At 33.0% G+C, this 23438-nt stretch overlaps 1 protein-coding gene across 10 annotated transcripts in view; it reads left to right on the top strand.

Moving 5' to 3' along the window:
- The window catches only part of ZBBX (zinc finger B-box domain containing), a 121979-nt gene that overhangs the window by 45837 nt on the left and 52704 nt on the right, over nucleotides 1-23438 (top strand). For 9 of the 10 annotated variants that reach the window (XM_088793827.1, XM_088793823.1, XM_088793825.1 and 6 more), the window contains 2 exons: nucleotides 1352-1447; nucleotides 17935-18093. In XM_088793827.1, coding sequence (XP_088649953.1) covers nucleotides 1352-1447; nucleotides 17935-18093 — 255 coding nt within the window. The remainder of the gene's footprint in view (nucleotides 1-1351; nucleotides 1448-17934; nucleotides 18094-23438) is intronic. The other variant, XM_088793826.1, reaches the window with a different exon arrangement.

The raw sequence follows: 23438 nt of genomic DNA, 5'->3' as shown, positions 1-23438 counted from the left end.
GTAGGACTTGTTCCCATACCAGTAATAGTGTTTATTTTTCCTCTGCTTAAATTAAAAATCCAGTGTATAGCTAATCACATTTTAAAAAATGTATTTGGAATTTGACAAATATTGGACTGTGATAGCATTTCAAATACTGGATTTTTATTTTGCTGCAGATTTTATCAAGGTTTTTTTTCAGTGAATGATTAGCACTACAAGTTATGATTAATGATTGATTTAATGATTAGTGGGTTATGGGTAAAAACTTGAGCTTTGATCCAGACTTTGGGGTTAAAGTCCTGGCTCTGTTAGCTGTACCTGGACAAAATCTCAATTATGTTTTTTTGTTACCTCATCTTCACAATGAACATATAATGATCATCCTAAGTTTAAAGCATTGTTGTGAGAATTAAATGAGGTGAAAAATATGAACTGCATTATTCAATTTATCCCTAAATTAAAAAAAAAAAAAAAATTACCTTTCAACACTATAGAGAATTTGGAAGGTAAATGTAAACTTGTCCATAATCATTTCACTACTCATAAACATTGCTGACATTTTGATGCAGTTCCATCTAGTTTTTGTTTCTGTTAAATATGTTTTCTTTTTATTTATTATTTATTGTTTTATTAAATTTATTAGGGTGACATTGGTTAATACAATTAAATAGGTTTCAAGCGTACAATTCTATAATACACCATCTATATATTGCATTGTGTGTTCACCACCCAACGTCAAATCTCCTTCTTTCAACATATATTTGACACCCTTTACCCTTTTCTATTTCCCCTCTTGCCCCTTATCCTCTGGTAACGACTGAACTATTGTCTGTGTTGATATATATATATATTTTTCTTATACTTTCTTTCCTTTGAGGGATCTTCTAAGAACACTTTTTAAACCATATTTTGAGAATCATCAGTGAAGGAGTACTAATCAAAGATGTGTATGGGGACATTTGGAGGCAAACAGTATACATATCATTTGAAACTAATTGTGCCCTGTAAATCCATACTGAAAGATATAAGAACTCCTAAAAAGGAAGTAGTTTTGATTCAGAGATAATGCTGTTTAGTTTTTGCCAGTTACGGAAGTTTGACCTGATGCTGCTGAGTTTTTTATGATTTATTAAAAAACTGCACATACACATATGCCCATATACCTAAAACTTATATTCTACCTATTTATTTTGCTATGAGAGTAATTAGTTTACAAGTTAGTTTTTCTCAGAATTAAATCTTAACTCTTGGACTTTTCAATTCTGATGACATCTAGGTATGTAATTGGATAAAGATAATTGCAATGGCATCTTTATTCAAACATTTTCTCAAAGTCATATAAGATACGACTTTTAAAATCTCTTTTAAGGTATGCCTTGAATGTGGAGAAGATTATTGTCCAGGATGCTTTGCTAAAATCCACCAGAAGGGGGCACTGAAGCTCCACAGAACAACTCTTTTGCAGGTATGTCTTTAAAATGTACTGGTAGTGAGTGTATTTATAGAATGTTTCAACACAAAAGACATTTAAAACATGCTTAATTATCTAGAATTTAAGATGATTTACATTAATTTCGACAATTCTATTATATACAGACAGTCTTTACATATATCTTAAAATTATTTTACTGAACACTAATCTGGGTTCTATTTTGCTGTTTAAACTGCATTTTAATATAGCTCCTGAAACACTTAAGTTGATTAGAATTTTTAGATTATGCATTCTATCTGTGAACTTGACATTTAAAAATTAGACAATATGTTTATCTATTGTTTTAAGTGAACACATGACTTAAGTATTGTTTCTATCTAATGTATAAATAGCAATCTCATGTTTGCTTTTCATGTTAATTTTTAAAATTATTTTTATTTGTCCTCACCCATTATTATTTAAATAAGCTTATCTCTCTAGTTTTCCTCCTACATATCAGAAGATTTTATTTATCCTCATATAGCCATTGTTTATTGAAATGCCTAAACTCAAACCATGTCAGATGGTTTTAAAATTCTAATACTTAAGCAATGACTGTGGTTAAATATAGATATGACATTATACCAGTTACATTTAATGATGGATTTATGTGTCATAAATTTCATTCATTTTACAGTAATTTATTCAACAAAGATTCCTTGAGTGCCTTTTAGGAAGCAGGGTCTGAGGTAGGCAGTTACTTTACACAGATGAGTAACACTAGGAACCTGCTCTTAAGGACCTGGAGATAAAAGTGAAACCAAGGACCTTCTGTAATAAATTAAGGATTTAATATTATTTTAGAGGCAGAGCGATGGAGATGATCAGATCTGTATTTTGAACAATCACTGGTAGATTTCAATCTTTACATGTTACTTGAATATAAATTTTGATAGCTCTAATGACCCAAGTCATGGTAACTACAAAACATAAAATAGACCTCATAGTAATATTTACCAAAGATAGTTACTTTCCAGTGGATACTCAATGTTTAGAACCTTCTGGCAGAAATGATGGAGGGAACCAGAAAATAACAAACAAACAAAAAACCCCAACTACCTGCTATTCCCCTCCCTCAGGATGGTACAATTGGAGAGTCAGAGAAATGAAAATTAACATATATAAAAGTGAGTGTAATTGTTAACATAGAAATAATATAGAATTTAACTAGTCACTCCCCTTAAGAGGAAAGAGTATAATTACCCCACTGTGAGTTCATGTTAGGAATTTTCCATTCATTGATTTATTCAGCACATTTTCTGAGTTATCATTCAGTGAATTTAGGTACTGTGCTAGTTGGTATGAAAGATACAGAGAGGTATGAGACATGGCTTCTTCCCTCGACTTCAGTATTTGACCTTCAAGATTTATCCAAGTCTGATTTTCTTCTCTCTCTCTTTCCCTCCCCCTCTCTTTTCCTTTCCTCCATCTCTCTCTCTCTCTCTCTCTCTCTCTCTCTCTCTCTCTCTCTCTCTCTCTCTCTCTGTCTCTCTCTCTGTCTCTCTCTCTCTCTCTCTCTCTCTCTCTCTCACACACACACACACACACACACACACACACGGAAAGTGGGAGAGGGAGAGAGAATATCAATTTCAATCTCTGTTAAATACTTAATTGCAATATAAATGCATGAGAGGAATTACTGTTCTCTTGCTTATTTCTCCTTGTTTTTGTCACCTCTGTTCCACTCCCCCCCACCAATCTTTCCCTAGTGTTGAGGTTCTTGATGATCTTGTGCCTTGGCCTGATGACCACTGTTGAGCAATGAGTGGATATCTCTTTCTCTTTGACACTCATTAACCAGTCATAAAGCGTTTTTAGTTTTCCACCATTTTAGTAACTATTAAAGTCATGAGATTTCTCTATTGACTGCAGAAATCATACCTAATCGGAGAAGTTAGGGAAGATGTGTGATGTCTGAATATTAGGTATTACTATATAAAAAGCAAGCATTCTAGGCAAAAGAATACTTTATATTCTTTACTTATGCTTACATTTCTGGTTAATTTAAAGCATAGCCAAGTTTCATAGTTGTAAACCGTTTAAGCCCCCATCCTGCAGCCCAGTGAGTCTTTACAAAGTTCACAGTCAATAAGGACCGTTTTGTACTGGATTATCTTGTTTTACTTAAGAGATAAATCCCAGAAAAATTGAAGGCAAACTAGTACCATTTACATGTTGACTAACAGTATCATTTCACAGGGCCTTTCTGTTGATTTATGATTGATTTATAGTTGGCACTGATTCCAACACACGTAGTTTTTTTTTTTTTTTTTTTTTTTCCATCTCCAAACTCTGTTGGATAATTAATTATCTGCAAAATAAAATGTAAATGCATGAGAGGAGTTACTAAGGATGAAAATTTACTATATCTGGAATGATTTTTCAACACTAAAGTTTGAAACAGAAGGGTTTTTCAGTGGGTAAGCCTCATGCCTGATGAAAATACGGTTTTAATAGGTCAGGCATTCCTATTTTCTTTTAATAACATACACTTAAACAGAAGAGACAAGGTTAATCAGAGATAATAGAAGACGGGGGAAACAAACAAAATGCATTCTGTTCTGAAGTATGACATACACAAATGGAGGTTGCATTAAATAAATCATTAATAGGTTCTCGTATGTATATTTTCTTAACTGGAAAGGAGATTTTGTTGAAAGGAGAAACCTTGGGAAATGGGGAGCTTAGTAATGAGAGATGAGATAATTGAGGTAGAATTTCTGTATTTTCTGGTATGAGGCATTTATACACAGCCTTTTTACATTGTTTTATCTCCAAAGAAAGGTATGCCTATATAAATATGGATATAAGTGGGAATATATGTTTGTTTGAAGATACCTACATGAAACTAATTATCAGGAAGAAACTTAAGTGTCATCAGAGGATAATTTATGCTTACTCACTTTTTGGTAGATTTTTATTCTTTTGGTTGACAATGACCAATATTAGCTTTTAGACTCACACTATCATTATTCTGTTAATTTTTAGAATAATACAGTATTTTAATTTATTTTATTCATTTTTGAGATATAATTGACATAATATTAGATTAGTTTCAGTTATACTACATAATGATTCAATATTTGTACATATCGCAAAATGATCACCACAATAGGTCTAGTTAATATTCGTCACTATAAATCTTTTTTGCAATGAGGACTTTTAAATCTACTCTCTTAGCCACTTTCAAATAGGCAATATAGTATTATTAACTATAGTCACCATGCTGTACATTACATTCCTGTGACTTATTTGTTTTATAACTGGAAGTTTGCTCCTTTTGACCGCCTTTTCCCATTTTTGCCAACCCCCCACCCCGGCCTTTGGAAACCACCAATCAGTTCTCACAGTACAGTGTTTTCAGATCATAGCTAGTCATTTTGGAAAATATCATGGATACTTACTTGGATGATCTTTTTTATTATTAAATTTATGGGGGTGATGTGGGTAGTAAAATTATGTAAGTTTCAGGTACACACTTCTATAAGACATCATCTATATATTGCACTGAGTGTTCCCCGCCCAAAGTAAGTTCTCCTTGCATCACCATATATTTGACTCCTTTTACTATCTTCTACATCCCTCCTCCCCACTTACCCTCTGGTAACCACTAAACTGTTGTCTATGTCTACGAGTTTTTCCTTGTTTGTTTGTCTCGTTCATTTATTGCTTTCAGTTTTATATCCCACATGTCAGTGAAATCATATGGTTCTTGACTTTTTCTGTCTGACTTATTTTGCTTAGCATGGTAATCTCAAGATCCATTCATGTTGTTGCAAATGGCAGTATTTTATCTTTTCTTATGGCCAGGTAATTTTCCATTGTGTATACACATATGTACCACATCTTCTTTACCCAATCATCTATTGATGGGCACTTCAGTTGTTTCCATGTCTTGGCTACTGTCAATAAGGTTGCAACAAACAGGGGTACATATATTTTTATGGATAAATGTTTCCCAATTTGGGGGTAGATACCCAGAAGAGGGATTGCTGGGTCATACGGTAATTCTATTAATTTTTTGAGGAAACTCTATATTGTTTTCCATAGTGGCTGTACCAATTTACATTCCCACTAACAGTGTATGAGGGTTCCTTTTGTTCACAACCTCTCCAACACTTGTTATTCCTTGTTTTGTTGATAATGGCAGTATTTTATCAAAACAACCTGCCATTTGTTTTGTTGATTCTAATAGGTGTGGAGTGGTATCTCATCATGGTTTTGAATAATGTGGCCTGCTTTAAATGCTGTGCATACACATATTATAGATGCTATGGTGTGCCATTTTTCTTAAGAGTAACATTGACTAATATTTATAAATAGTAAATATGTACATTTTTTAGGATATTTACATCACCTGGACTCTAAAATCATGTTAATTATTATAATTCCTTTTTGAGGGAACATTTGTTCCCCATCCTTATATTTCGATCTTATTGGTGAGACTTTGGGAGAAGAAAGTGAGCTTCTAAGCTTGGCATATTTCTCAGCTGTCTGAGCTGTGCTTCTGTGTTAAATGCTGCAAGACTCCTCCCAAGAAGATGCTGTCCTATTGGCAAACTATTGTTCCTGTTCTTACCCTCCTTGAGTAGATTGATGCCAACAGTGGTTTGATGCCTGTCTTATGAATCTGAAAATTTAGTTAACCCTGGTAGACTCCTTGGTGGGCGTTGCCGTTAAGTCTTTAGATTAATCAGATTTTCAAAAAACTGATTGGTGGGATACCCAAAAGATAAATGAAGAATACTTGTATAAGCATCATTGACAATATTTTTTTTTAAAAAATAGCTTTCTTGAGATGTAATTCATATACATACAATTCATTCATTTAAAGTATACAATTGCATGGATTTTAGTGTGTTCATAGCTGTGTGCAACTCTCAGTGCACAATTAATTATAGAACATTTTCATCACCTCAAAAAGAAAGCCTTTTCTACTACTCCCATCCTTTTCTATGTCCCTCCCCCCCCAGTCCCCTGGTAACCACTAATCTACTTTCTGCCTTAGCCTATTCTGGACATTTAATATAAATGGAATTACATGACATGTGGTCTTTTATGTCTGCCTTTTTTTTAACTCAGTATAATATTTTCAAGCTTCACCCATGTTATGACTTTTATCAGTATTTCATTTATTTTTAATACCAAATAACACTCCATTGTATGGTTATACCACATTTTGTTTATCCACCCATTGTTTGACAGACTTTTTGTTGTTTCTGCTTTTTGGCTATTATGAATAACATTGCTATGAACATATGTGTACAGGATTTTGTGTGAACATAAGTCTTCACTTCTCTTAGCTATATCTCTAGTCGTGGAATTGCTGAGTCAAATGGTAACTCTATCTTTAATTGTTTGAAGAACTGCCCGATGTTTTCCAAAGTGGCTGCTCCACTTTACACCCCATCATCAGTGTGTGCGAGTTCAGATTTCTCTGTCCTAGCCTTCACTTATTATCTGTCTTTTTGATTCTAGCATCTTAGTGGTATAGTATCTCATTGTGGTTTTGATTTGGATTTCTCAGAGGACTAATGATGTCAAACATTTTTTCATGTGCTTATTGGTCATTTGTGTATCTTCCTAGAAAAAAGGTTGACAAGAATTTTTTGAGAATCCAAGACATAGAATAGTTTAATAGCTTGCAGTTTGGTAAAACTACATCTGTAGTAATGACTTTTTAGATACAAGTGCTAAGAAAAGTGAGGGAAAGAGAAAATATGACATTTAAAAGGAGTATGAAAATGGGAGAGTAGGGTTTCTGCTACCATCAGAAGAGTTGGAAGAACATAGTGTTTTAGAGAGTATGTTACAGAATCAAGTGACAGATACAGTGGAGAGGGTAGATGCAGGGCACAGGTTAAATGCAGAGAAGGCACCAATAAATGTCAAAGGGAAAGGAAGGGGTTTCTGTGATATTTATGCTGAGGGAATCTTTAAGATAAAACTCATGTATGTGCATGCTCAGAAACTTCAGCATTGTTGTGAGGATCAGATTAAATGACAACAAATATAAAAGTATTCTGATCATAGCCGGTGTGCCATACATTTGGTTTCATTAGTCACGATATATTGTTAGGAAAAATTCAGCACAATTCCTATACCATTTAAGTTTAGAAACTAGAAAACAAAGTAATAATAATGATGATGAGTCTGAAAAATTAATGAAATGGTTACTTTTGGTTTTAGGGCTGTTTTCCAAAGTTGAACCCTTATGTGAAAAAACAGTGAAGTAAAGTTTAGAGCTTAGTATATCAGAGTATATTTATAAATACAGACTTCCTCCTTATCCAAATAGAGAATAATCAAATCTCAATTTTGGAGGGGCCATAGAGACCATTGGTCTAATCACATGGCTGAACCTTTAATCTGGGTATCTGAGGAGACTTTGTAAATTTGCGGGTACTACTTAAGTTATCTTACAGTTTTTTTCATCGATTCTGACAAATTTTGCAGTAGTTCTATTTACTATATTTTATGTTCATTGGTCTTTATGGGATAAAACTAATCTAACTGTGATATCACAGCAAGAATATATATATATATATATATATATATATATATATATATAAAACAAATGATAAATTAAAATTAATATTTGTTGGTGAGTTTGTTCTGTTGTGCTTAAAAATGTCAAAGCATTGCATATGAAATCATGTGTTCCTCATGTAGCTCAAATATAAATAATTGCTGAATATAGCTAACTCATTTGGATGCATTTTTACATGTAATATTAGTTGAAAGTAATAATAAGTGTTTCCTAAGATAATTAATATAGTGAATGATTATATGGCATCAAAACTGTGAATAGCAGATTGCAGGTGTGAATTTTCCGCATTATTTCTTGTTGCTATTCTGGTTTACTTTTAAGATTGCTCTCTAAATAGAACTTTTAATGTTGTAATAAAATTTGAAAGGCAAAATTGTTTAGACCAAGATCACATTTTGACTTTTCTTGATGCCAAGTTATTTAAAAATTTTTGACAAATATGTTACCTTTTGAGCTGTGTTGTTTTATTTTAAAATATTTTGATTGCACTAAGTTTGTGTGTATTTTTTCATTATTTTCGCATGTTACTATATCATAGTACTAGATGTACAGTTCAGATTGGTTTTGTTTGACATTTACTATCTGTTGAATAGCAAACTGCATTTATAATTAGGGGTATGTGTCCTGGTCCTTAATAATTTTTATTATCTTTTTATGTGCCAAGCAGGAATAATAATGCATTGATCTTTGATTAATAGAATCTGTAGTTTCCATTAGACCTCTAGAGGTAAGGTAAATCTAAGGGTCCTTTAAGTTCCACTTTTAGTCATACTTAAATGATACTGGAATAAGCAATAGTTTCCAGTCACATAAATTTCACACTTCCAGGATTTGATTCCTATTTGGCTGGAAATAAGAAGTGTTTTATACCATCGATATTTTGTACTACTCATGCAAATTCTATTCTGTTTTTAGAAATATGTTAAGCAGAACTGGGTTTAAAACATGATTCTGTTGTGAGGTCCCCTGTCACAATTTTCTTTCAGCTGTAAATATTTTGTTTTCTCCTGTTTTTCATGTATTTACATGAGGATTTTTACTCAAATTCTGTTCTTTGTTTTTAGTTTCTGCCATGTGGAAACTCCTGTTCTCCTCTGCCTTTCCAGGGGCCTGAAGTTTTTTTTCTTTCTTCCTTTTGATCCTAACAGTAGATGAAACCTTTGGTCAGATAATTTATAGCTATCTTTTTCTTCAACTTTCATAGAAAATTCAGAATTGACTCTATGGTAAAGCATATTTTTAGGGAATAAATTTGTACCAAGGCTATCTGTAAAGATGAATTCATCAGAAATGCAAACAATTTGCTCTAAGAATAGAATACATATTTTAATAATGTAACAGAACTGAGAGATAAAGTTCATCTTTTTCATTCTTGTTTAATGGATTAAGATGTTTAAAATTATGTATTCTTATAAGTGAATTTTACTTTGCAAAGATATTTTTATTGAGTGAAAATTTAATGGAGTTAATGCATTTTGTCATAGATCCATGATAATTTGAAGAATGTATCTGCTTGGTATAGTCAGTATTCCTTTTCTATGTAGCTCCCAATTCATTTAGTCTGATTTGTTATTGTTGATTTTAGATAACGGTATCCTTATATTGTCACCACGTAATGTATTTAGTGCAATGTGTACATAGAAATATGCTGGCAAAATCACCTGTAGGAGTTTTCTTCTATAAATAGATCTTGAGCAAATGTTTTGATGACTTTTAATAAAAAGTTTACTTTGTTATAAATTAGAGCATAATTCTTCAGTGTACATGTATTTCTGCCATATTATATGCTTTCTGAAAACCTTTCCATTCTGGAAAATCACCCACCTAACAAACATTGCTTCAGAAAAATTTGGGCTAGGAGGCCACTCAAATCCTACGGCCCACTGTAATCAGAGTCCTAACAAAAACAGTTAACCGTCCTAATAAAACCACCAGCATTCATCCCTTAAGGACTTGTGCTTCCTTCTCTGTGGTGTAGGTCCCAGCAGCAATTCACTTCTAAGAGACCATTTTCATCAAAATGAAAAATCTCAGTCAAACTATTGCCTTCTTTATTAGTCCATTGTTTTAAATCAGGGGGAATATGTTTATAGCTTCTTTATCTGCATTTATATTTTTTTTCCAGAGACCTTAACTTAGGGGAATGCGTGGTTGTTAAAGCCCTTAAAACAGTCAGTTCTTGCACTAAGGGAAGGTATTTCTATAAATTTTCAGCTCTTTCTGTAAAGTCTTCATATATTGCTAAGATTTGGGCTTTAATTGTGAGACAGTTTGCTCCAATTGCCTCAAAACACAGTAATGTACTGGAAAAGAAAAACTTAAGAATCATTAAACTCCACAGTTTTACTAACGTCATACCCCTATTTACCAATTGGCTATGAGGTAATTCACAACAAAGGAACCAGAAAAAACTGTACTTGGGAAATTCCTGATATGCAAAGGGAGTATTCTCTCAAAGCCAGCCTCCTCCCCCCAAAAAATTATATGTATATAATTCAAAAATTCCACTAGTGTGTAATTTGATTTTCCTGAAATGCTTTTGTCATTAAAAACTATCAAAGCCCAACCATAGTCAACAATCACTGCAACGAATGAATTCATAGTGTTTCTTGAATTGTGCTGTAACGCAATTATTTTCCGTATGTGTATATGTATCTCTCTCTATATATTTGCTTAGCAAATACAAATGAAATAACAGAACTCTTCCGAAGAAATTAGTTTTCAGTTTTTAATGTAAGGCTGTGGTGGCAATAAAGCTTTACTAAAATTTTACAATTTGAAAATCACTGGTAGTTAACACCATGGAAAGAGACATTCCACCATTTTCTTCATATTTAGGAAGTAACCTAATCTAAATTATGTGTGAACTTATTTGAGCTGGAACTTCTGGATCACAAAAGGATGCATGGCTTTGTCAACATGATCTCTAAAATTTACTGCTGGATAGTGAGGGTTTGGGATCATGATGGTAGTTAGAGGTTTGAAGCACCAACACTATCACAAAGTATATCATTTCTCTGAAGGAAAACTTTTCTTCTTGTACCTTAACTTCTACAAGGTGCCATCCATTCCAAAAAGCTATAAAATATCACCTCTCTTTACTTTGATTAATGATACATTGTCAGAGTGATGAATTCTTCTAGAGTATAATTTGAAAGATAATATCATTCTAGGGACAAAAAAAAAAAAATAGTTCAGGTGAGAATTTAGAACAGTTACCAGATGAAACCCTACCATCACAGAGTGCAGTGAAGGATATGGGGGGAATCTGGAAATGCCAGCAGTAAATCACCTTCTTTGGCTTTAGTTTAAGCTTTAGTATAAGTTTAGTTTATTCTACAGTGAGATATATGATTTACTATGTGTCCCGAAGGCTGTTTTGGTTTGATTTTTAAATATTTTTAGCATGTAGATAAGTTGTGCTGGTAATTTTAATCATTTTCTTTCTCTTCTGCCTCCTGTTGATACCTTTTAATACTGCTATATGTAAATTTCCATATTTATAAGATGGAAATACAATTATCTGGAGTTTCAAAATTGGAAAGTATTTTAATAGATATGATACAGTGATGATACTTCATGCATAGTTATCTATTTTAAATATTTTATAACAATAACCTTCACATTCTTGATCATTGGTTCCTTATTACTTAAAATGATAGTTTTTATGTTATTAAGTGAAAGAAGATGTATTTTCTGTTTCAAATCTAAATGTGTCCTTCTAAGCAGAGACAAAAGACTACAGAGATATATACCAAACTACTCATAGCAGGTATCTCTGGGAAGTACTATTCATGAATTAGAAGGAGCCTCTATTTCTTACTTTTAAATATAGTGTACTATGATTTATTTTCACTGGGTTTCTGTAACTTTTAAAAAATGTTGCTAATGTAAGGCTATGTCTATGTATTTTTTTAATTTTTATTAAATTGATTGGGGTAACATTGCTAGTAAAATTACATATGTTTCAAGTATACAATGTGATAATACATCATCTATATATCATATTGTGTGCTCACCACCCAGAGTCAGTTCTCCTTCCATCACCATATATTTTATCCCCTTTTTCCTCTTCTACCACCTCTCCTTCCTCCTAAGTATTTTATTATTTTTGATGTTACTGTGGATATAATTCTTTTCTTTATTTTTGGATTGATCATTGTTACTATATAGAAATACAATTGATTTTTGAATATTGATTTTGAGTCCTATGACCTTGGTAAGCTCACTTATTATAGTTATGTTTTATTTATTTATTTTTTGATTCCTTAGGATTTTCTACATTTAGGATCATATCCTCTAGAAATAAAACTAGTTTTACTTTTCTCTTTCCAAATTAAATGTATTTTATTTATTTTCCTTGTCTTATTGTGTTAGCTAGAGATGTAAGTAAAATGTTAAATACAGTTGGTAAGTAAGTGTTCACATCCTGGCCTTGTTCCTGATTAAGGGCAAACCATTTAGTCTTTCACCATTAATTATGATATTAGTTGTAGGTTTTTTATAGATGCTCTTATATAAGATGTCTTCCTCAGTTTGAGGAAGTCCCTTTATATTTCCCGTGTGTGTGTGTGTGTGTGTGTGTGTGTGTGTGTGTGTGTGTTTTCCTGCTCTTACTGAAATGATCATGTTGTTTGTCCTTTATTAATAGGACTTATTATAATACTTGATTTTCAGATATTCAGTTGACATTGTATTACTGGGATATAATTTTACTTGGTCATGATACATATTTTGCATGTTGGTGGATTGGACTTGCTAACATTTTGTGAAGAAACTTTGAATCTATGTTTATGTGGGATGCTGGACTGTGGTTTTCACTTTTTTGTAAAATGGTTATCTACTTTGCTATATCAGCATTATATTGGCCTCATTAAATGAGTTTAGAAGTATTTTTTCTAAAGTTTAGAAGTATAATTTTCTTCCTTAAATATTGGCTAGAATTTTGTAGTGAAGCAGTCTGAGTGGGATTTTTTTTTATGGGAAGATTTTTAAATTACTTATTCAATTTCTTTACCTTATTGTTCTATTTTAATTTTCTATTTTTTTCCTCAGTTAATTTTGGAAATTTGTGTCTTTCACTGATTTTGTCTATTAAATCTAAGTTGTCCAATTTGTTGGCATACATTTTTCAGATTCCATTATAATCATTTTAATTTCTGTAGATCTATAGTGATGCTTCTTTCATTACTGATTTTGTTAATTTGTATTTACTCTTTTTTTTCATGATCAGTGTAGCTACAGGTTTATAAATTTTCAAATCTTAACAAACCCAGTTTTGGTTTCATTGATTTTTTTTTTTTTTCTGTTTCTTTGATGCCACTGTGATCCTTATTTTATGATTTCTGTGTACTTTTGGACTTTTGTTCTTTTCTTTTTCTACTTCTTGAAGTGAAGCTTAGATTATTGATTTAGACCTTTTTTTCTGCAAAACAAGCACTTAAAGCTATAAATTTTACTCAAATCACTGCATGAACTCTATCCCGTACATTTTGATATGTTGTGTTTTAATTTTCAATCAATTTAAGGTATTTTCTAATTTCTCTTGTGCTTTATTTATTTTTTTCATCCAAAGTTTAGAAGTGGGTTGTTAAACTTCTAAATATTTCATTTCCCAAAATTATTCATTGCTGATTTTGTTGTTGTTGAAATCAGAGAACATGCTTTCCATGATTTCAATTCTCATGAATTTACTAACACTTATTTTATGTGGATCACATGTTCTATTTTGAAGAATGTCCCATGTGAGCTTGAAAATGATTCATATTCTTTTGTTGTGAGGTTGAGGGTTCTTTAAATGTCACTTAGGTCAAGTTACTTGATGGTGTTCAAGTTTTCTGTATCCTTACTGATTATCTGTGTAGATATTTCATTAATTTTCTGAGAGGGAAGTATTAAAATTTCTAATAGTAATTTAAAATGGGTTTGTTCTCTTTTTAGTTATGTCTATTGTTGCTTCATGTACTTTGGGGCTTTGTTGTTAGTTGTATGTATAATTATTATGTCTTCTTGTATTATTGACTGTTATTATTATAAAATATCATTCTGCATCTTGTTATATTGTTTGTCTTATTAATATAACCCCTCCAGCTCTTTTATGGTTATGCATTTATATATATATATATATATATATATATATATATATATATATATATATATATATATTTATGTATATATTTATTTATATATATATTTCATACTTTTATTTTTAACCTATTTGTCTTTGTATCTAAAGTTATTCTCATAATTGGCGTAAAGTTGGTATTGCTTTTTTTTTAAATCAAGTCTAACAATTTCTGCCTCTTAATTGGAGTGATTAGTCCATTCACATTTAATGTAATTATTGATGTAGTTGGATTTACAGCTTCCATGTTGCTATTTATTTTTCATATGCTTATGTAATTTTATTCCTCTATTCCTCCTTTACTGCTTTCTTTTGTGTTAAACAAAGATTTTTTATAGTGACATTGAAATTATTTTTTTGATGTGTGTGTGTGTGTGTGTGTACATGCATGTGTATGCATGTATTTATCCAGCGGTTGTTTTAGGTATTACAATATATGTCTTATAATAATTTACTTCACATTGATACTGACTTATTATAGTAAAATATTGTGATGGCTTTATTTTAGCTCTATTTTTCTCCACTTCTTTATGCTATTGTCATGCATATGCTGTCAATGTTATAAACCCATAGCAGTGTTAATGTTACTGCTACATATAATTTTATGCTTTTTTAAAAGAGATTAAGAGAAGAAAAGAGAAAATAAATATTTAAACATCTTTTATATTTATTCATATATTTATATTCCTGGAGTTCTACCTTTCTTCTGGTGGATTTAATACCTTTCAGTCCAAATACCTTTCTTTATTATTTCTTGTAAGGCATCTCTGTTACTAATGAATTATCTCTTACTTTGTCTATTTGGGAATGTCTTTATTTTTGCCTTTATTTTTGAAGGACAGTTTACTGAGTATAGAATTAGTTTGGCAGTTTTTTTCCTTTCAGCACTTTGTATCACTCAGTTGCCTTCTAGTCTTCATTTCTTTCAGATGTGAAATCAGCTATTATTCATATTTTTGCACGCTTATGTGTGATGAGTCATTTTTCTCTTGTTCCTTTCAAATTTTCTTGGTCATCTTTGGCTTTCAGTAGTTTGATTATGTCTTTTTGTGAATCTCTTTCTGTTTATCTTTCTTGAGTGTTGGTGAGCTTTCTGGATTTTTAAAGTAATAATTTTCATCAAATTTGAGAATTTTTGTACCATCATTTCTTGTTATATTTTTTGTGCTCATTTTTCTCCCTTTAATATTCCCACTAAATATACTATGTTGGTCCCGCAGATCTCTAAAGCTGTGTTATTTTCTTCAGTCTTTTCCTTTTTGCTTTTCAAATTGGATAATTTATCTAGATCTATTTTTCAGTTCACTGAGTTGTCCTTTCATTTACATCCATTGTTAACCTATTTTCATCATTCTCAAGACTTTTCTTTTGGTTCTATGATTTCTGTTTCTTAATCTAATTCCATTTCTTAAGCACTGTCTAATTTGGTAGGCATTCTATTTTCTTGATATTAGAACTGTTTATCCTACAGAGAAGGATATTGTGATTTATATAAAATAGTAGCAGTCATTTGAATGCACTATTTATGTTATAACTCTGCTAGGTGTTTTTCATCCAGAATGTATATTTTTCACAAGTCTGCAAGATATTGTTTTAATTTTACAGGTACAAACACTTAGTCTTAGAGAGGCCCATGATTTGCTCTTTTGTGCTATTATTCTTAGTGCCATTGATTTTACATGTGTTGACATTGACTTAGAGAGTTTTGGTATAAGGAAGGAATATTCAAATGAAATTTTTAGTAATTTTTATCTAAGTAAGTCAGTTAAATTTGAACAACAAACATTTCTCTAGTACTTAACCAGCATCAAACAATGTTCTAGTTGCAAGTGTGAAGGACAGGGCTGCAGGGAGAAGACTTGAAAGCGGGTGATGTAAAAATTGTATATAAGGCAGAGTAAGACATGCTTCCTTTTTTCAAGGAATTCATAATCACTAAAGGGAAGACAGATGTATTCAACCAATTATAATAGAACTGATAAGTGATTTGAAACAATGATGCTCAAAACTTAAGTACATTCAAGTTACTTGTTAAATTGCAGATTGTAATTCAGTGAGCCTGAGTGGGCCCTGACATTTTGTATTTTTAGCAAATTTCCAGGTGACTGTAATGCTGCTGATTTATGGCTCACGTAATGAGGAGCAAAGCTCTAGTATCGATGTAAGCAAGGATTTATAAGGACACACAGAAGACATGTTAATTTTGCTGTGGTTAGTTGAGGAAGAAAACTTTGTTTCAGAGAGATTAAACAATTTTCCCTTTTGTGCTACTTTTTATAATGCCATTGGATATTCATTGGCACTGCATAACATTTGATCTGGACCTAAAATTATAAACAGAATTATAACAGGAAAGCTCACCTTTCCAAATAGAGAGGAAAACTTTGGAAAGACAATAATGTATTTATGTACGTTATTAATGGGAAACACTTTTCTAAAGCAATTTTTTTTTTTTTTTTTTTTTTTTTTTTTTTTTTTGCTAGCTCAAGGAATACCCAGGTAGGGGTATTTTCCAAATATGAGATTGTACATTAGGGTAATGCTTGCTGCAGTAAACGAAGGACATTTGCTAAGAAGTAAGACCTATTGCTCGTGTTCCTAATGCCAGGTTCTCAGAGAGCTTCTGAAGGGCCTGCATCTTTATCTTGGAGTTTGTTTGGTTCAAGCTCAGAAGGCATTCAGAACTCTGCAGGGTCCTTGGGCAGGTCAGCATAGTGCTGGTAGGAGATTCCTCAAAGAATAGGGCCTTCCCAAGATTTGCCTGTTCCTTTTCAGCCACTCTGAAGGCACTTGGAAAGGTTTTTTTAATTATTTTTCTCAATCATTTATTTTAATTCTTCAGTTATTCTGCTCCCTCCCCAACACCTTGTTTTTACCATATGTTATTTGCCAGGCATGGTGGTAGCCATACAAAGATTTATGAAGACATGATTTTTCTTTCTGTGAGCTCATATGGTATGATGGGATCTATGGACATCAACAGATGATGTAAAATCAATATTGTAAGGATTGGTAAGATCTACTCAGCATAGGAAGAAGGTACAGTGAATAGGGGGAGTAAAGCAGGAAAAGCTTTCTAGACCGGTGGGGATACGTTGGGACAAATCCAGAAGGAAAAGTAGGTGTCTGCCAGGCAAAGAAGAAAATAGTGGAGAGAGGGGCTTCCTAGTAATGGAAATTCATGAGCAAAGGCACAATATGAAGAGAAACTCGGACTGCACTGGGGAACTACAGGTAGACACACTTCTTGATGTGCACTTTTGAATAGTTAATACTTTTTAAAGAGGTTTTACCACCAAGGACACTTATTACTGCGTATTCACGCTTCTGTTGATTAGCTATATTTAGTTCTTTAGCTGTGATGTGCACTGAATAACATCTACTTATTTGGGATTGTTGTAGTGGAAAGGCTATGAGTCATTATAATTATATACACCTGGGGTCATTCCCAGCTCTGCCACCCATTCACCATGTGACCAAGGGCTAGATATTTAAACACTCAGAGCTTTTGTTTCTTTATCCCTAATACAGAGATAAAAATAGGTATGCTTTAGAGTTGATTTTAGGGTTATATGACATGTTTTTAAGATACTTAGGACAGTAGGAGCCCAGACTAGCCCCTCAATAGATAGCAGCGGTCATTATTATATTGGTTGATATAAATGTCAATATGTGTTTTTAAATATTAAAAAGATACATTGAATTTAGTTGTCATAGAATAATGAAAATATAATTTTATGTATGTAAGGTACTTAGGCTGACATATTAGGCTTTTTCATCATATTTTGTTCCTTTTTTTAATAGGCAAAATCTCAAATATTCTCCAATGTATTGGATGTTGCCCATCGGTTTATAAAGGAAGTTAATCCAGATGACCCCAGAGGGGAGATTCGCTCTACAAAAGAGATTAGTAAAAGTCAACATAAACCCAAATCTCTTCTTCTGCAGGGAAGCAGCTCTGAGGTAAGCTGAGGAAAATGTAGTAGACATTTTCTGTCATACATGATCATGGAGACTGTCATTCGTATACTTAACTAGAGCTGTAGAGTTTTGCAGGTTATTTTTATTACATTGTTACTTAATATTATCTTTTTTTTTTTTTTTTTACTAATCAAAAACATCTTGACTGTAAAAAATCTCTTTAAGGATATTGCTCTGATTCCACTGAACACTGATTTTTTTATGAATGATCCTTAGACTATGTGGCTTTCTGGGCATTTCTACCATGTCAGGAAATTAATGAGTATTTTGGAGGAACATAGAAGTAGATAGCACCATGCAATATAATGATTTTATATTAATCAGGACTTCAGAGAGGCTAAAATACAAAACACTGCCAAGTGTTCTGGGTGACAATAAATCTCACAGTTATTTAAATTTGGATTTATACCAAATGGTGGTAGTTATTGAGATTGATTACTGATCCCAAGACATGCTAGATAAGTATTTATCAGCTCATTGTCTATATTTTTATAGTAGACTTGTTGTATTGATTTTTTAGCAAGAAACAAACTTTCTCAATTTTGATCTATGTGATGATCGTCATTCTTTTAGATACCATTCACCCTTTCACTGCAGTTCAGAAATAGTGCATAACTTGGCCCAAATCACACAGTGTGTTGACAAAGAAAGGCTTCAACCTCAGTTTGTTGAGTTCCAAACCCATGCTCGCAGAACGTAAAAGAAAACATGTTCTATGCTAGTAGGATCTCTTTACAGCACAAGAACTGTGCTTGAATTGTTCAAGAAATCAGCATATTTGAGTGAATTTTTTGTTCTAATAGACCTGCCAAGGGTGTTTGTGAGGAATCACTGAATGTGTTACGGCCTCATTATTATAATAATAATATATTGAAGACAGACTATGTGTCAGACACTTTCTTAAATATTTTATATGTATTATTCCTTTTTGTCCTTTCTTGTTCTTTTTCTTTTCAGATGAGAAAATAGTGGCAAAAAAAACAACAACAGTTTTTATAAATTGCCCAACATGTCATTGATAGTAGAAATTATATTTGAGCCCAGATCTAATTCCAAATTACTTGCTTTTAACCACTTCTCAGAGGCTATGGTTTTAAGGGTTCTCCTATGCTCCTGCCATTTTATCTAATTTATCCTATCAGTAATAATAGTGATAAATCAACAACTAACATTTATTAAACATCTGATGCTAAGTATTGTGTATTGTGCTTATTCCTTTACCTGCCTTACCTTATCCAATAATCACAATAACCACATAAGTTTTGCATTGTTGTTACCCCATTTAACAGATGAGAAGGGCAGCGGCAGTTAAGTAAGTTACCCTAACAAAAAGCTATAGAGCTTACTTCTTTGCCTGCGCCTCTAATCCCTACAATAAATGCTGCCTCTTGTCCATGTAGCTAACTGCTCTATAGCCCCTTCACCTCTTGTCTTAACTTAAGAACCATTAATTCAGTGGTTTCATCCGGGAGTATATATTAGGATCAACTGGAGAAACATTAAAGAAACACACATAACTGAGTTCAGCATCTCTATGGGTGGGATCCAGAGATGTGTGGTTTTAGCAACTTCTCAGTGATTCTGGTATTTCTGATTGAGAGTCACTACTACTGATCCTGAGGTGCATACACTAAAGAGATACCTCCTCGTATGCTTGGTATTGTTCTGTGCTGAAGAGCAGTGGGTCTCCAACTGTAATAAGCACCAAAAGCACTAGGTGTGCCTTCCAGGTCTGCCATTCAAATTTCGTGGCCTTTTTTTTTTTTTTTTTTTTTCACATCTAGCTTAGAGCCCAGGAATCTGATTTTTAATTAGCCTACCAAGCAATTCAAATACCTGGAAAAGTGAAAGTGAAATGGTGCTAATGCCTGATATCTTCCTTAGGGCTTTTCTTAGGGATTCAGGTCAATGGATATATCCTTGGAAAGAGGTGCAGTTCATAAAAGAGCTTTTATTTTAGAGACTGAAATCTGCATTGGAAATACTGACCCTGGTTTTCTTACAGCTTTCGCAACATTGGGCAATTTACTTAGCCTTTTTAATCCTCTGTTCCCTCTTCTGGAAAGTGGGGGTACTAAAACATATTTGCAAGGATATCAGGTGGTCTAGAAGGGTGATGAGTTTCCAGCACGGGTTCCATGTGCTCCTTCAAATTTCCCAGCCCCGTTAAATTGGGCAGGGTCATGTTGAACTCTGAGAGGAAGTGGCAGTTCTGGGCTGAAACTTTTAAGAGCCAGTGTGCAATCCTGTCTTTTTTCCTATCCTGCCACCGCTATGTGGAAGCCACATATTCCAAAGGCATAGGTATGCAGTGCAAATGTCTTATGTCCCTGATTCATTCCTTGGAAGGGAGCTGTCCTGGACAGCTGCTGGAATCCCTGCCTACTTAAACTCAATGCTTCTTCATTAGTGCAGTAAACATAAATATACACACTCATGTATTGCTTGCTGGATACTTGTAACTACCTTCGCACATACTTTAAAAACTGTATTTGCTAACTAAATTCATTATTCTTCTCCAAAACCTATGGATGTTACTGTTGGTGTCAGCTTATCTTCTAGCTTTCCAGGCCAGCAAGAACAGTTATTTCCTATCGTCCTTTCTCTCCCTCCTCTGCACTTCTGATCAGTGTCCATGTCCCATGCAGTTTACCATCAAAAAACTCTCGAGGGGCGGCCGGATGGCTCAGTTGGTTAGAGCACAAGCTCTGAAAAACAGAATTGCTGGTTCAATTCCCACATGGGCCAGTGAGCTGTGTCTCCTACAACTAAGATTGAAAACGGCAACTAGACTTGGAGCTGAGCTGCATCCTCCACAACTAGATTGAAGGACAACTTGGAGCTGATGGGCCCTGGAGAAACACACTGTTCCCCAATATTCCCAAATAAAATAAAATAAAAAAAGTAAAGTAAAATTATCCCAGCTACTGCCCCATGGTATCACCCAGGAAGTAAAGAGATCAGGAAGTACAATTATTTAAAAAACAAAAACAAAAACTGAAAAACTCGAATATTTGGTCACTTCTATTCTTATTGCTATTCCAAGTACTGAAATAAGCTTTTTTTTAAAATGTAAAAGATTTATAAAATGGAAATTCCATATCATTCTCTCAACTTACAGGAATCAATACATATTTCAGTTTTGTATGTAGGTATTTATTAAAACAAATAATAATATACTTTGCATACTGTTCTGCAAACATGCTTTTTATAATTAATATATTTTGATATGAATATATACATTCTGTAACTTTTTCATTGAAGTGTTGTTTTGTATATAGAATATATATATATGTATACATGTATATGTATATATGTGTGTATATACACACACATATATACGTATATACACACACACATATACACACACATATACACACACATACAGAGGGTGCCAAAAAAATGTATACACATTTTAAGAAAGGAAAAAACTGCATTAAAATTGTAATACTCAACATATACTGATAACAAAAAAAAATGAATATAAGTTGTGTGTATACATTTTTTGGCACCCCCATTATATATGTGTGTATGTGTGTGTGTGTATATAAAATCTCCATATGATACAATCCTAAAATTCCTAGCTGAAGAGGGTTATGCATTTATAATGTTGATAGATGTTGCCAAATGGCTGCAACATTTTAATTAGTTTCCTTGCATCCAAACTATTTCCCAATTTTCTCTCTCCCACACCATTGTGTGGGACTCTTCAGTGCCTTTATGTTTCCAATAAGTTTAAGTTTAACTTTGTCTGTAGGGCAGGCAGGACCCTTTATGATCTGCCCCTGCTTGTCTTTCCATCCATTATATTTTTTCATATCCCATTTTTTGTTGTAGCCACATAAACTACTTACGGTTTCATGCCATTGTGCTCTTTGACTCCAGGTCTTAGCATATATATCATTTCCATGCTCTGGAATCCTGCCCCTGCCACATTTTGCCCCTAGAATTCTGTTTATCTGACTTAAATATCTGCTCCTTCGACGTGTTTCTATTGTGAACTTCCTAACCTGTGTTTCTGTGACCAACAGCTTCCATAGTATCTAGCAGGTTCCCAGATGCTGTTTGTTTATATTTAACATTTTTTGTACACATATTTAACAATCTTCTCTCAATTGTACTTTAACAAGCTGCCTGTTATTTTGCAATTAAGGGCTGAACTTAAAGGATTCTACTCTTGTATCTAGAAGATACAGAATGGGGATTTTGCAGTTTGATCAGTATAGGTTATCCACATTTGATATAGTTCACCATGGTGTAGAATTTGTTTTAGATTTCCAATCTAAATGTTTTCTCTGATTCACTGGATAACTGCCAAATCCTACCTTTATTTTCTTCTGTGTGTTCACAGTGGATTTATGTTTCTACTGAATTCATCTTTCCCCCTTCGTTATGCTAAGAAGCATGTAATGTTTTGTATGCATTTATTTGTTCATTCATTCAACCTACTTTTCATGAGCACCTACTTTGTGTCAGGCATTGTCTTGGAACTAAGGGATAAAACAAAACAAAAAATCCTTGATCTCATTACATTCTAATTGGGAGAGACAAGCAGTAAACAAATAAACATGTAGAGTAAATTCAAACAGAAGTAAGTTATTTGAGAAAAAATAAAGCAGATAAGAGATTAGAAAGTGAGCGGGAAAGGGGCTGTATTTTAGGCTCATAAGTAGGGTCATCACCTACTGTCGGAGTAGGTGATATTAGAGCGGAAACTGGATGAAATGAATGGAATGGCTCTGTGACGATGTGAGAAGGATCATTCCAGGTATACAAGACCCTCAAGTAGGAATGTGCTAGATGGGTTCCCAGAATTTTAAGCATATAAGTTTGGCTGGAGCAGGGTGAGTAAAGGGGAGAATTGAAGGAAGTGGAGAAAAAGGCCAGGTATACAAGGTTATGTGAGCCCTTGTAAGTCCTAGTAGGATCTGGGGCTTTAGAGAGAGTCATTGGAGGATTTTGAGCAGAGGCGTGATGTGATGAGATTTACATGTAAAAAACTGCTCTTTCTGTGGTGGGGAGGTTGCAAGATCAGGAAATTGAAGTAGGACTTCTACAAACAAGGCTAGTGTTGCTTTCCAGGGAGAACACTGGTGAATAACATAGTGAAAAATCCTTAGTTCTTCAGGCTCTATTTTTAATAATTTCTGAAGAGACTGTTTATAATTGCTGATGGAGTTTTTAAAAAGTCAATAGAGCACATAAATAGTACAACTTAAAAACATTTTATTCTAAGTTAAAAAAATAGTGTGTGTTCAGAATGCCTAATAATACTACCTATATTTTAAGATCCAGAAAATGTAGTAAAGCATACTTAGATATATTTT

The sequence above is a fragment of the Rhinolophus sinicus genome, chromosome 17 (assembly GCF_057876585.1).
Source record: "Rhinolophus sinicus isolate RSI-liver-muscle chromosome 17, RSI-T2T, whole genome shotgun sequence".
Classification (NCBI taxonomy): Eukaryota; Metazoa; Chordata; class Mammalia; order Chiroptera; family Rhinolophidae; genus Rhinolophus; species Rhinolophus sinicus.
This window is presented reverse-complemented; position numbering and strand designations above follow the sequence as displayed.